The sequence below is a fragment of the Syngnathoides biaculeatus genome, chromosome 13 (assembly GCF_019802595.1).
Source record: "Syngnathoides biaculeatus isolate LvHL_M chromosome 13, ASM1980259v1, whole genome shotgun sequence".
NCBI classification, from domain to species: domain Eukaryota; kingdom Metazoa; phylum Chordata; class Actinopteri; order Syngnathiformes; family Syngnathidae; genus Syngnathoides; species Syngnathoides biaculeatus.
In genome coordinates, this window is record NC_084652.1 from 15411061 (window position 1) to 15426341 (window position 15281).

At 38.6% G+C, this 15281-nt stretch overlaps 1 protein-coding gene across 2 annotated transcripts in view; it reads left to right on the top strand.

Moving 5' to 3' along the window:
* kif1ab (kinesin family member 1Ab) overlaps positions 1 to 13328 on the top strand; it is a 39675-nt gene extending 26347 nt beyond the window's left edge. For both annotated transcript variants that reach the window (XM_061840448.1, XM_061840449.1), the window contains exons 35-48: positions 1145 to 1211; positions 2558 to 2642; positions 2737 to 2842; positions 3271 to 3385; positions 3480 to 3613; positions 3698 to 3759; positions 3848 to 3993; positions 5317 to 5505; positions 5585 to 5656; positions 6627 to 6736; positions 7616 to 7735; positions 8407 to 8599; positions 8677 to 8795; positions 9857 to 13328. In XM_061840448.1, coding sequence (XP_061696432.1) covers positions 1145 to 1211; positions 2558 to 2642; positions 2737 to 2842; positions 3271 to 3385; positions 3480 to 3613; positions 3698 to 3759; positions 3848 to 3993; positions 5317 to 5505; positions 5585 to 5656; positions 6627 to 6736; positions 7616 to 7735; positions 8407 to 8599; positions 8677 to 8795; positions 9857 to 9914 — 1576 coding nt within the window. In that variant the 3' untranslated portion in view covers positions 9915 to 13328. The remainder of the gene's footprint in view (positions 1 to 1144; positions 1212 to 2557; positions 2643 to 2736; positions 2843 to 3270; positions 3386 to 3479; positions 3614 to 3697; positions 3760 to 3847; positions 3994 to 5316; positions 5506 to 5584; positions 5657 to 6626; positions 6737 to 7615; positions 7736 to 8406; positions 8600 to 8676; positions 8796 to 9856) is intronic.
* Positions 13329 to 15281: the final 1953 nt, after the last annotated feature.

A 15281-nucleotide genomic window follows, 5' to 3' on the forward strand; every position in this document is an offset into this window, starting at 1 on the left:
TTACAAGTCACCTCTTTTATACAACATAGTCACGTAGCATTTTTAGATTTTTCTTGTTGGCTGTATCTAATAATTGTTTCTGTTGCTACTGGATAGCAGAATTCCTTCAGGATCAATGGAATCTCGGGGGTGGGCAAACAAGATTTTTAAAACCAACAGATGGGCCAGGTCTTTGATGATGATGTAAAAAGAAAAAAGAAGCGTGAAAATGTTTTTAAAATACAGAATTTTAATAATAAAGAAAAATAAAAAGAATGCAGCATAAAAAGAATTAGTGGTTTTATTATTCATAATTGATTTATTTGCATTTAGTTAACCAACTCATTTACTTTATAAATAATACATACATACGTACTGTATATGTAAAATTGTTTATTTTAGTAATCAAATGATTGATTCGCATTCTTTAAATTCTTTTCAATTATTATTAATTGATCAATTATTCCGTAATTGAAAAAAATAAATGTGTGTACTTTTTACAAAAATGGTTCTTTTAAATTTTCTACGCGATTCTTTTAAATTAATGTAAAGTGAAATAATCAATTCTATTCAGATGAATGTAAAATATATAATGTAATTAATATAATTTATATTATGTAATTAAATAAACTATCGTAGATATAATACAACAAAAAATGTTAATAGTTTACATCCATTTTATGAGCCGCTTATCCTCATGAGGGTCTCGGCGGTCAATTGGCAGGAGGCGGGGTACACCCTGAACTGGTTGCCAGCCAACCGCAAGGGACATAGAAACATGCAAACCCCACACAGGCCGGGCCGGGATTGAACCCGGGACCTCAAAACTGTCAGGCCAATGCATTCCAGCTGTGGCACCGTGCCGCCACGTAATTAACCAATTATTCACAATTATTAAATGTGTTTTCAAAATTGTATGTTCTACCAATATTTTTTCTCATTTACTACAAATCAATCACCTATTTTTTTTAGAATAAGGTAAACAAAATGAATACATGAATACATTTTAATTGCCCAATTTAAAGGGAAAGAAATGGCTAAATGAATGCACCAAGACTCTTGACAGTGTAAATGTTCAGTGGGCCAGTTTAAAGAACAGAGTTGTTTATTCCGCGTCAACTCAAAGCTTAACTTTTACATGCATTGGTTTTCTTCCTGTTTCCAGCTACATCCCAGCTGTTGTGGACCACCGAGGTGGGATGCCCTGCCACGGCACGTACCTCCTGCATCAGGTCTGAACACATCACAAAAAGAAAAAAAAAGGGGGGAGGCGGGGGAGATACCTTTTTTGGATGCTGCTTATTTTTGTATTTTCCCGATTCCAGGAACGACACATTCTCGTCTATTCTTAGCTTCTGTTTAATTCGTCCAAACGGTTACTTGGGCAGACAGCTAAATGTTCTCCAAATGCTGGTCTTGCTTCTAGCTTTTCATTTGTCACCATAAATGTTCCCTCAAAGTACTTTGAACACAGCACCACGCCCTTATCATGAGCCAAATGTAAATTTGCGGCCTTAATGCCAGTGTTGAGGAGTAACAAATTATATGAAAGGACATTACATCATTGAACTACAAAATATACGTACAGTAGTTTTAATGGTAATGATCATGAAGTTTGAGTCGAGTATGCATTCTATTTGAGATTTTGAAAAGGTTACGTCAGGTTATAATCACAATGTATTGTTTGAGCTTTGAACAGGTCACAGAACATTAGCTTTTGAAAAGTTTCCATTCCAGAATATTTGGACATTTTTTTTCAAATGAAACATGAAAGGCATAACTTATCTGGGTTGTTATTATATTTATATGAAACTCAGTGAACATTTGATCATGTTTTCCACGTGTTGCACACATATAATGCAATAAACACGTTTCTAAATCAACATCCCATGTTTAATCATCTTAGTATTTGACGAAGTAACAAATATGTGGTTAACTCGAAATTAATCCCAAATTTTAATTTCCATTTTTAAGGAAAAATTTCTAGGTTCTGTCGATGCATTTCTTCAAGACAGGTTATCAAAATGTAATCAAATGTAATAATAGTGCTTTAAAAAAATTTACTGAAATAGTTCCACTACTTACACAAATTGTAACCAACTAGTTTATCAAAGTAATCTTGGTGACAAATTATGACAAACAGGAGAATGAAGAATGCCATACACAGGCTAATATATACAGTATTACCATCACTATTGCGATCATTTTGTGCCATAGAACAATGGTTTCTTTAGTACAAGTAACGTATCACAAATAAGAATCATAGTTATTATAGTTCGTCATATATACTCTGCTCCATGGAAAAAATTAGAAGTACTACAGTTTGGATTTAGTTCAGTTTGTTACATCTTCTTGACCTCATCAATCAACTCTACTCGTACTCGTATCTTTCCACTGCCACATCAGGTTAGGGCATGCAAGTCAGATGGGGTAGCACACTTGTGTTTGTATCTCATTTTAGTTTCCTAATCTAAATTTGGGCTTGATTGAAAGATTCTGCATTCAAATCTACAGTAGACAAAGCTGATATCGAGCATGTCCATCGGCCTAATCAAGTTGTCTTTTTCCCGAGCCTTAGGGTATTCAGAGGAGGATCACAGTCACCATCGCTCATGAAAGCGGAAACGACATTGAATGGAAGGAGGTCAAGGAGCTGGTTATTGGTGAGTGTGCAGAGAAATGGCGTGTTATGGATATATGTCCTCCCCCGTCACCTCCACATTAATATAATTTTATTTTGTATTTCTTCAAAAAAAGGTCGCATCCGAAACACTCCGGAGGCTGACGAGACCATCATAGACCCCAACATCCTCTCTTTGAACATCCTCTCTTCTGGATATTTCTGGCCAAAACATGATGACAAGTATGCATTTTTCTTGCAAATAAGCCCATTTGTATAGAATATATAATAAATGTGTTTATACTGAAATGTTTATACTTAAAGAAGAAAAGAATCACATACACAGAAATTATTCTGTCTTTTCTATTCTGCTTTTGGCAACTAACATTTGATCTATTATCTGCCTCTTTCTTAACCCATGTCTATGCTTGTATTTTTTTCATGGATTTAATTTTGCCCTTTGATGTTGCATTTCCTACTTCTTTCTTCCCTAATGGCAGCGTCTCATTGGGACTTGACCATAGGTAGATTTTTTTTTTTTTTAATCAGTTTTACTGATTTCTCACCCTTTCTTTTCCAAGTAGCTGACTCATTTCCTCTTTCAAAAACATTTAGACAAAATCATAACGGCGATTTTATTTATTTATTTTCTCTCTCCCTCTTGACATCAGAACCTTCTACCGCTTTGAGGCAGCATGGGACAGCTCCATGCACAACTCCCTCCTCTTGAATAGAGTTACGCCCTACGGAGAAAAGATCTACATCACCCTCTCAGCCTATCTGGAGGTAATACTCATCACCTGTCAGCCTAATGGGAACAAATGCAATCAAAAATGGATAGTTGGATGAGTTTTACTGTTGTCATCTATCTTTTAACCAGATGGAGAACTGCACTCAACCTACAGTCATCACCAAAGATTTTTGCATGGTGTTTTACTCGCGTGACACCAAGCTTCCTGCATCTCGCTCCATCCGAAACCTCTTCAGTACAGGCTGCCTCAGGCCTTCCGAGAGGTTGAGAGTCCTCATAGTTGTCCGACTTGGCTGTTTTTAATGGAATTTGTTATTAAATTACTGTACATACATACACCCTTTCAGTAACCGTGTCACTGGAGTCTACGAGGTGACTCTCTGCTATGTTGCTGACAACGGGAGTCCAGGTAAGGGAATGCGTAAGTCAACCACAGATTCAAATGTCATTTGTATTTTTTTCAAATCTCCTTTTAAATTATTAATTTTGAACTTCAGGCATGCAGCGGCGTCGCAGGCGAGTGCTCGACACGTCAGTGGCGTACGTCCGAGGAGAGGAGAACCTGGCCGGGTGGAGGCCTCGCAGTGACAGTCTCATTTTGGACCACCAATGGGAGCTGGAGAAACTCAGCCTGCTTCAGGAGGTGCACTAAGCGGATTCCACAGTTACTAACAATCGTGAAGAAAATTTGAGCTGTTCCCCTCACTGGCAATTAAAGTTAGCAAAGTCCCGACTGTGATGGATTATCTTGAACAATTGTCCTTTGGTGTGGTCTATTAAGTGATTTTCCTTCACAACTATTTCCAAAATGGTCAGTGCTGACAACTGTCCATGCTAAACATGTTCAATTTTGGTATTATATTGAGTCTGCGTAAAGCTTCAGTGAGCACCCAGCATTATTTGTGAGACAGATCTAACAACAGTTCACTGTAAAAATGAATTATTTTTATATTATGGAAGTAGCCTCTGCTTCTCTAGATTATGTTTTGTAATCAGGATTAGACATCTGTTTGTTTCGGGATTTTTGGTTTCAGTAGCCAGTGGAAGAATCACGCAAATGTCCTTCATCTGCAGTCTGTACCAGTACTTGGAAGGGTCAACCTCTCCAGATCTGAAGGGAGACCCAAAGTATATTCGGTAGATATAGATACGTTTATTGCTTGTGACTTTTGGGGAAGAATAATCCCTAAAGGGGTCAGAAAATATCTCAAGTACAACAACAAAGTGGCTAAGTGGGGTAAAACTGGGTATTCCCGACTCGACCTCTGGACGTCATGGACACAGAAGCTGTAGTCGTAATTTGCATTTGACACTTTGTCACATTATGCCAGATCTTTAATTATGAAACCTGAAAACTGTTGTAAAATGTGAAAGAAAAAATGCACGAGTTTTCTTTGACAATTGAAATCTAGGTTGGATTAAGTTAGCGAAGTAAAAATATTTTAATAAATCTAAAGTGTCGCGCAATCAATCTAGAATAAAAAATGAGCTTTTAAGGTAAAATGACAGAAGGTTTAGAATACATCTTTGGGGATTGCCAAATATTGTTGCTTCACTTTGTCGTTGTGACTCCTCTATCACAATATTAGCCAGTTTATTTAGTTTTAATGTATCGTGACTACTGTTAGGCCCAGTTACGGAACCACCCAATGTACTGTAAAACAATAATGTGATGTATAAATACAAAATAACGTAAGATCAAAACCCAAGATCTACACAATGCCACAAGGTGGAAAGTACAATGTGCAAGTTGCTTTTATTGTCAGTTCTTCAATGTGCGTAACATACAGAGGAATTAAAATTACGGTCCTCAAGGTCCTGGGGTGCTACAAAAGACAATACAAATAATATGAAAGCTAAAGTAAAGCTACGGTGTATATATATACAATATAAAAGGTATAATTGAATGTGAAAATATCAAAAATCTGGCGCATTTGATGTGCATTTACTACGTGTTCTTTTTCAGGTGGAGAAGACCCGACATTACTTGCTGCTGAGAGAGAAGTTGGAGGCCACGCTGCTGGCCGGCCAGGATGCGCTCTACAAGGGCAGTGACATCGGAGACTTTGCCAAGAGTCCAGTCCTTAGCCAGAGTCCCCCAAGCAGCCCGGCACTGGACAGCCCCAACCAGAGGCAGAGGGAGCTGGCTGCCAAGGTGAGGCCTCTGGAACTCATCTCATCACTCTTCTTTTTGAACATTGAATTGGAAAAAAATCAACTGAAAATTTCCCCAGTGTCTGCGTCTGCTGATGCACACCTTCAACAGGGACTACAGCCAGGTGAGCAGCAGTGCCAGTGAGAGCAAGGTGAGCCCCTGCCCAAACCCTTGAATCCGGCCCGTAATGCCCTCAAACACCTTTAGTGACCAAGCCCTGCTCTCCATTAGATCCACTTAGTACTGATCCATCACATATTCTTGTCTTCTTTTTTTTTTTTTAAATCAATCATCTCTAAATATTTTGTATTTTTTACTCACCTTGTCACTGCGTTCTATTCACATTATTAAACAATCCTGAACTGATACGAAAAAAGATTCAGATTTTTTTTTTTTTTTTTTTGCTTTGAACCGCAAGAAATGCATTTGAGATGGCAATGAACTAAACTGCACAACGAGCAGCAGTTTAGCACATATAAATGATATATAAATGTTAAAATGTCCGATTAAAATAATCTTAAAGAACTGTATGTTGTGTCTTTGAAACAACCACACACCTTTGTCGGTAGTTTATTAATGCTAACTCACAATGGAAAACATCATAGACGGGCAAACAAATAACCCTGTGCAATAACCCTGGAAGCAGCGTAACGTAATATAACAATCGTGATGGGCATATATTCTTTATCCTCTGCAAATCACAGCTAAAATTACTGCGACTTACTGCGGAGTTATGCCCAACCTCGTGCATGTTAGTAATGTACTGCTACCAGGTGGCCAAAGTACGCACACCAGAAGAAGCAGCACAATGTTCATTGAACTGAAGCAAAAAAGAAAAGTCAATGTAAAACCAAAAGAGAGAATTCCTTTTAAAGAACGCGATACAATATTTTCATACACAAGCTTTAATTTCAACGTGAGTCTTCCAAAGTCACACAATTGAATAATTGCTTCTACTACTAACCCTTCCATGTTACTCCCGCATGGCTATTTTAGCAACACCTAAGGGGCTCTTAGTCAATTCTTGAACGCTGGCGTGTGTGCTGTGGTACACGTTTGCTTATGTCGTGTCTTCCCGCGTGTGCGTTTCTCTCCATACGTGTGCGTGCGTGTGTCCAAAGCTCTCTGAGATATCGGCATCGCTAATGAGGGAGGCGTCCGTTTCCACGCTGAGCACACTCACGCCGTCCTCCACCTGCCCTTCGCTGATCGAGGGACACTATGACATCAGGTTTGAGACACTTACCAATCAATATTTGAGGCATTTCTATGTGGGGTATCGTGAATTTCAGTATTTACATTGAAAAATGGTGTCAAATTGTACATTTATTTGAGGTTTTGTGTGGTACAGAAAAGCAAATAGTGTCCCCTTTCTGTAAAATACTGTTAGACTTTTTCTTTTAAAAAAAATTTAGCTAGTATTACTGACAGCAGTCTTCATAAAATTTCAACTCATCTTGCTTTATTTGTATCCTGCTGATAGTACAGAAACTCTACATAATCACGTTTTGGGATTTGAAAATTTGCCTCTTTGCTTTTTTGCAAGTGGGGGGGGGGGCGAGTCACAGCTATTTATTTGCTGGAAGAACTTCCCCTTTCCTTGATTTTGTGCTGAGTTGAAAGCAATAACAGTTTTGCTTTGGCACTATCTGGTGGCATCTCCAAAACTTGAAAACTGATTTCAAGAACCCCCCCCCCAAAAAAAAAAAAAACAGTTTACTGAGCCATTAGGTCATCATCATCAAATACAGTAAGCTATTTGTAACACTTCATTTGGACGAATGACAAAACCACATGGGGACTCACCAATAATATCAATTTGTGGTAAAATATGAAAGTGACCAAGTTTTGACAATTGTCCTTTGGTTAGGCTTAGTAGGGTTAGTTATGGTTACATAGTTATGAGTGTGAATCATTGTTTAACTAACCCTGCAGTTGACTGTTTACCAGTCCAGGGTGTATGTAGTGGGCCTGTAGAACCGATGTCATCTGGGATGGGCTCCAGCTCACCCACCACCCCAATGAAGACGAGCGCAATAGAAACTTGCCTGTTTTGTGATTTATATGTTCACCCTACACCTTGTTGCAATAATTGTTGTTTATGTCCTAGACACGCTGAGGCCGGTTCGGGAGCGTCCACCCCTGATCTGGACCCGTTCAGCCCAGTGGACAGAAAAAAAGCTCTCAAAGGCTGCAGCTTTGTTCCAGACATACAGGAGATACGTGTCAGGTCAGGATGATTGCACACACACGTTGTTTTATGCTTTAATTACCATTCAGTTGAAAACATCATATGTTATGTACCTGGACATATTATAGACTTAATCCTCCTTACCTACCAACATTATGATGTCATTATGATGGAATGCATCAAAACTATACCAAAACACATCATAACACCACGGGACTGTGCCAGGTCCCTCAACTGGAGAACATCAGAATCAGTTTTTATCTGTGAACATGACAATAAAAGAAAATCATACCTACCAGAAATCCAGTCAAAGGACAGAAAAATGCCTCAATACTTATATTATTTTTGGCCTGCTAGTTGACCCTGTGAGGATGAATTTAAATCCTGGCTAAGTATAGAAAAACTTATACTGCTAGTACTGTACTTTTAGTTAGATTGGCCAGTATTACTGGTGCTGAAAGCTCTGGGAAGAGTAGATTGACATGAAGGCTAAAATAGAATTGGACAAAAAAAATTAATAATTATAATCCATCTACATACAGATACTGGATGAAATGCAGCCAAGAGAGACATACAAAATAATAGCTTGATGAGACTAAATTAATCCAATTTCATGGTGCAAATATTAAAATATACTATGTAGCACCATGCGTATATGTTTTGAAAGGTTTGGTGAGCAATCACCTGACCCATCGTGTTGTTATGTCCAGCCCAATTGTCTCCAAGAAGGGCTACCTGCATTTTCTTGAGCCCCACGCCAGCGGCTGGGTAAAACGCTACGTGGTGGTGCGCCGCCCCTACGTTTATCTGTATCGTAACGAGAGGGACAGCGTGGAGCGAGCCGTCATCAACCTGTCGTCGGCCAAGGTGGAGTACAGCGAAGATAAGCAGACTTTACTGCGGGTATGAGCCGAACGCGTCTGAGAGATTCCTTGCCAAATGAGTGTCGCGAGTGACTCGGGCTCTTTTTCTGTCTGTAGACTCCAAATACATTTACTGTGTGCACCGAGCATCGTGGGATACTGCTTCAGGCCAACAATGACAAAGAGATGCACGACTGGCTTTACGCCTTCAATCCTCTACTGGCGGGTACCATCCGGTGAGTGTTGGAAGTTGGCAGCGAATAGAATGAAATTAGATGGCGTAGGCCAGGGGTGTCAAGCTCATTTTTGTCACGGGCCACATTGTAGTTCTGGTTTCCCTCAGAGGGCCGTTTTATGACTGTGAAACCATAAAAATCGTTTACGGCCTCCTCATATTGACACGTGAAATTTATGAATTACTTTTGGAATCAGAAATCATGGGTAATGGGTTTTTCAACTATTGCTGATGTTTGGTAACATAAAAACACTTGAACTACCGTACCGTCATCATTTATGATGTGACAATTTTTAAATTTTGGGACAGATTTGAACAAGAATCACGGAAGTTGATATAAATGATTTGCCTTCGCGGGCCACAGAAAATCATGTGGTCGGCCGGATCTTGCCCCCGGGCCATGAGTTTGACACCTGTGGCGTAGGCAAAAAAAGCATCAGCTTTTCTACGCGACAAGTCTGTGCAAGAGAAATATTTATGATTAGGAGTAATTTGGGGGCAGTTTTTTTTTAAATACGTTTCAATGGGTGCCACAGAGTATGAAATGGCTGCTTCACATGAAAACTGTGGACTTCCTGTTCCATTTTGGGGATTTTTTTTTTCTTTTTGTATATCCGGTTATGAATGGCTGCTTCCAAACAAAATGGCCGACTTCCTCTTACATTTCAAGCGTGGTTCCTTTAGACATTTCTATGCTTCTTTTTATGAGAGAAATAGCCAACAAATTTCCTGGTGATCAAAGAAACTAGTATCATGGGCAGATTTTTTTTTCTTCTTTCTAGGTAGTGCAAAATGGTTGAGCAACTGCTTGTAAAATCTCAGGCCTGGGTCCGATCATGGTTGTCATGGGCCACACAATTTTCTGTTGACTGGGTGAACAGGTGTCAAAGGATTTTTAAAAAATTATTATTATTTTTCTTTTTTTACAAGAAGAGGCCTCTTTTTTGTAGTAATGTGAATCATCAAAAATGATTATCAAAATGTGAGACAATGCTTCACCGACATTAAGTAACATTGGCTCCTGAACCTCAAGTCTTTTTTTTTTTTTTTAAATTCCCACAGGTCCAAACTATCCAGACGAAAGTCGGTCCAGTCGGCACCGGTTGCCCAGAGGATGTGAGACTCTTCACAGCCGTCTTTGATCCAAACACCCCCAACTGTCCATCTTAAATGTTCATAAACCACTGATGTAACCTTCTAAATATATAAGACACGTCATCACAGTTAGAAACCTGCATGTTGACACCGCTGTGTATAGTCATAAACGTGTAGTTAGCCCTTCCTAGTAATTAGCAAACAGACTAATCCATTGTGTGTTCTTTTTGTACATAGTGGCACTGGTTTGGGGGTGGGGGTGCGGGTTAGGGGTATCCTCTACACGATGATAGCGCTATTGTGACTATTCTATCGTATCGTATCCGTTTTGCTCCGGATTTACCATGCGGCTATGGAAAGCCGTTTGAGCATTTATTTGGCATCCTTAATCCATGTACTAGTATGCTGAGTCCTGGGGAGAGTGACTATTCAGAGCATGAGCAGAAATGCTGCCTTACTTGTGAAGAATTTTCAGCTACTAGAGCCAATCTTGGCCAACTATTAGTATCAAAGATACTGAATACATATTTAAAATGAAATGTTTGAGCATTTATCCAATATCCTCAATATCCATCTTAAGGTAGATCTGCTAGTACAGTTTTTGTCCTCAAGGACAATGTTGACATGCTAGGAGGACAACTCCATGTTACTAGTGATGGAAAACTGCTAGTGGGATTTTTGGTGCTACTTGTAGGGTCCAGGAAGCTTCTAGTGGAATGATGAGGATCCACTAGTAGAATAACAGTGTTATACTAGTCACATTTTTCAGTACTAATGCCACTGTAGGCCTTCTAGTAGGCTTCACAATTTAACTGTACTTTGCTGCACTAATATTTCTTGGCCAAGATAGAGGGAAGTACATGTAGCCCCCTAACCCCTACAAGTACCACCATATTGCTCACTAATAGTTTTTGACTTATAGTAACGTGAAGTTGTCCTACTAGGTTGCCAAAGTTGTCAGACTGCTGCAGTTAGTGGAAACCGCTTTTCTAGTAAGTTACAATAGTTACACTGGTGTGCCCAAGTCATTCAAGTACTCTACATAATATCGTTTGAGTAAATACTTACTAGTAGGTCAAAAGTAACACTAGTAGTGGAAAAACTTTCTTGTTACTAGTGCACTGAATTGTACTATTACGACTCCTACTAGTGACATCAAATCCTACCAATTAACTAGCGGTTCACTAGTCGTACTTATTACCTAAATGTGGCTGAATATTAACACCTAGTCTTACTAGTACATACAGCAATGTTGTGATAGAGTAGTTTAAAAAAAATGCAGTAGCTAGACAGTTGTTCTGCTAGTCGAGTGAATTGTCTTAATAGTGAGGACAAAGAGTGTACTAGTACATGAACCTTAAATTCGATATAAAGGATATTAAATAAATGCTCTGACGTGTCCTTTTCACTGTAAAGTAGGACAAACACCTCAACGGTGGTCTCATAAATGTTGATCTGTTGCCCCCAAAGTCAAGATAGACAACAAACACCCTGGCCTTTAAAAGAGAGGCAAGAAAAACATGATCCCTTGCGCATATTATCACAGAGTAACATTATTTTTTTTATGTTGTTGCTCTCTGCTTTTAGTTACTTGTGAAGGAATTTTGTTGCACGGCACTTTATTGTCCTTGTTGAGTTGTTGCATTAGCAGAAGCTTTGTTTTTGTTGTTTGTCTTCAATCAAAACCAAGATAATCCAGATGATTAGCTGCCTCCAAAATGGTATTATATAAAAAGGCGATTGTCTGTGGTGTGACTAGAGTGATTTAACCCCCCTGCCCCCCGATCTGTTATTGAAAATAGTCATGGCCGGCAGTCGTAAATGTTAAACCTGGATACGGCTATTTCGTGATGTACGTGGTGTGCTGTGTGGGTTGTGTCGAGCACACCACCTACGATAAGAACACACGTGATGATTTTTTGTCATCGTCATGTGTGGTCTCGCTTGCATGTTTAAAATAAGGGCACTGTACACGCGTAATGATTTTAACCGATAATTGCCACGTGTGCTTACTGTTCTTATGTTGTTATCCAGATGGCCAACACAGCAGGGTCCATTTTCTAAAAAAAAAAAAAAAAAAAGCACTACACCACAAGATAACCATTCAGGATAATCATCTGACACATTTGACCAATTACAGCAGAGGGAAAATGATCAAATGTGGCCGATTGTTGTTTGTGTACCTACTGCTGAAGATGTTAAATATTGGTGTGTGTGTAGCCAACTTTTCAATCCTCATTTTGAGAATCTCCACACAACAAATGATTTATGTCAGTCAAGGCACGCTTGCTTTTTCCATTCCTACATGCCTATATCATCTTTACATTATACTTTCTGAATTTGATCTGTTTTGTCTTTAATGCATCGGAAAATGTGCTGCTTTGTATATCTTTGACTTCTTATCCTCACTAGTAGCGGAATACAACAAAAGTGTACTTGTGATGCGGGAGGCTGCCTAATGGGAATTTAGTAGTATTGCATACAAAAAGTCGGTCCAGTCAGTAAGTTGTTAATGAATTTTGTGAAGATGATACAAATAATCCGTCAAGCCATAACATTTAAATGACAAACGGTTTATATAAAATTTGAAGATGAGATGCGACCTGGATTCCTATAAGTAGCACTGAATGTTGTATGTTTTGCTTTGCTCTTTTTTTTGGGGGGTGGGGGTTAAGATTCCCACAAAATTTTCATATGATCCTAAAAAGGCAAATTCCACACAGCTACTAGTGCCTCCCTGTTTCTTCACCTTCTTTTTCTCAGCTTCTGTGTAGGCTAAGCCTGAGTACTGCTAATTTTTGATATACAAATGACATCCGAGTGAATACCCTCATGTAGTTGTATACTGTGTTTGCCTGTGACGTCCTCGCTATATCTCGGTGTCATTTGTACACAGCAAGTCGATTTGTTTGCTTTGTAGCTGTTCTAATGCTTGATAATTAGCTTATTATGGGATGGGTTGTTGTTTTCGTGCATTGACGCCATTTTTTTACGCATTGCGCAAATGTATCGAGTATTTTTACTTTCAATCTTGAGGAGACATATTGCCGCACAGCTCCTCCACACTAAGGAATAAGGGTGCTTCACAATACTTGAGGTAGTTGCACGTTCAAGGGAGTTAACACATTTGCTTGGGCTATTTTCAAGACTTTAAATTAGTGATAAATAAAAAAAAAAAAAATGGGATGAGGTCTGACCAAAATGTATGGATTTGTGGGAAAAGTATGAAATTGACCATAATTGGATTCTGCCCAATTGTGGCGATGTAGCGTGCTGAAATCAAGACTCTGATCTCAATGGAAAAAAAAATTACTTATTTTGAGATTTGATCAATTTTTTGGGACCATTTAAGCTCATTTGGATTGTTTCACGAAAAACTGATATGTGCTGCACTGAGATGACCCCCCCCCCAAAAAAAAAAAAAAAATAAAAAACAGAATGACAAGCAAAAGGTAAAAAATGGTCTACCAACCATTTATTTTTTAGTTTTGCATTCGACAGGCCAGCCAACCTGTTTAACAATGCAGCCTGAATGGAAAATCCTGGAAATGGAAACTGTAAAGCATTACAATTTTACTAAAGAATGACATTCCTGCATGTATTGGGTCATCTCAGTGCCGCGTTTCTTTCTTTAAGGACAAAATATTGATTGCTATATATGAGAGAGGCACGCGAATATTTATTTCTGACGTTTTTAGAATGCAATACAGAATTTCTTTTAGTAGAATCATACACATTGACCTCACCTTAGGCTGGATTTACACTGCAGGTCCAAGTGCTCATTCTGACAGTATTTTCTCTCTGTTTATGGATTTTTCAAGCGACACATATCCCATAGTGATAAAACAAGTAAACAATAGCTTGTAGACCACAACTCACATCCAGATACTCACGCATAGATCAACCCACTTCAGCTCCTGAAGTCACTTTTGTTTGCTACACCCCTCAAAGAAATGCATCAACACATAAAACGCTCTATAAATTCAGTTTCTTTCTTTGCATTGTCTTTTATGATGATTTTAATCAAAATCAAAAACCAATGTATCCTGTAATTGTTTGGGGGGAAAAGGTTAAAAAATTATACATCCTCAAAATATGAAAGTGTCACTTGAGCCATGCTGTGTAAATGCACCCTTTTCTGTAAAGAGGTTTATTTTGAAGGGATGATTATCTTTTAGTGGTGATGACATCATTTGTATGCATTTGTGTGCACTGACTGTCAGCTTTGCCTGCGTTGAGCTGCTTCTTAGAGCCGGGTCCAGGCATGCGGATCCACATTTAGGCCCTCCACCTCCTCCATCTCTCTCTCTCTCTCTCTCTCTCTCTCAATCTGCCTCCAAAAGTGCTTCTGTAAAGTTTATTGTCACCCCCAATCTTTGTAATGTACCCTCCTTTCTGGCTCTGTCTTGTATATAAATGATGATTATGGGTGTGCGGGGTCTCTTTGAGCTCTTTTCTGTCCACTGTATTCCACCGCTAAATGAGAATATAAATAATAATAACAAGTCTTGCAGGGTAACCGTGGATCTTTTTTTTCCCTTGTCTCAAAGTCCCTTCTTGTAACTTGTCTAGAGCAAAAAATAAAAACACAAGATGAATAAATGTGTTTCAATATATGCTCAAATAGTCGTCGTCGTCAATGTAAGGTTACTGATTAGCTATTGTGCTTAAAAAGTAGTCCATCGTCAAGTTTTTACATAAGCGCTGGGTGGGTGTATGTAATCAAGTGTCTGCTGCATACAGTGAAACCGCTAAAGTTGAAATGACCAGAAAATTAAAAAAATGGAAAAAAAACCCCAAGCATTTCATAAAATTTCATGAGATTTGTCATTTCTATGATTGTTTTTTATTTAAACAAAAAATTAACCAAAACAATTGCCAAATATGGGTCCTGTAAAAGAAAGGGTTAATGATATTCATAATAATGCTTAAAATGTAGTACATTTTAATTTAAACATTTTTAAATATAACAGGACTATTTCTGAATTATTTAACATATATTAAAAAGAAATCATTTTGCATAACTTCCATATATTTCTATTGGGATTTTACAATATAAGACATGCACATACATTTAACCTCATACTAAACAGTTCGAGATGTCTAAATAGCACCCCCCCACCCCCTGCAAAAAAAAAAATTGCTAAAGTACATCAATCACTTCCCCCCCCCTCCTGTTAGAAGCTTTCAGTTTGACACAAAGTTAGTGAGGGATGAAGACTTTATAGAATTCACTTTTTCAATAGCTTGCATACAAATATCAGATTTCCTCATGCACGACGTGCGCAGCTAGGCTTGGGGAAGGTTTGGAACCATTTTCAAGTTCCCGCATACATCCACTTGTTCCATGTGCAGGAGGTTATTTTATCCCTCCTTCCTTTTTAATTATGGA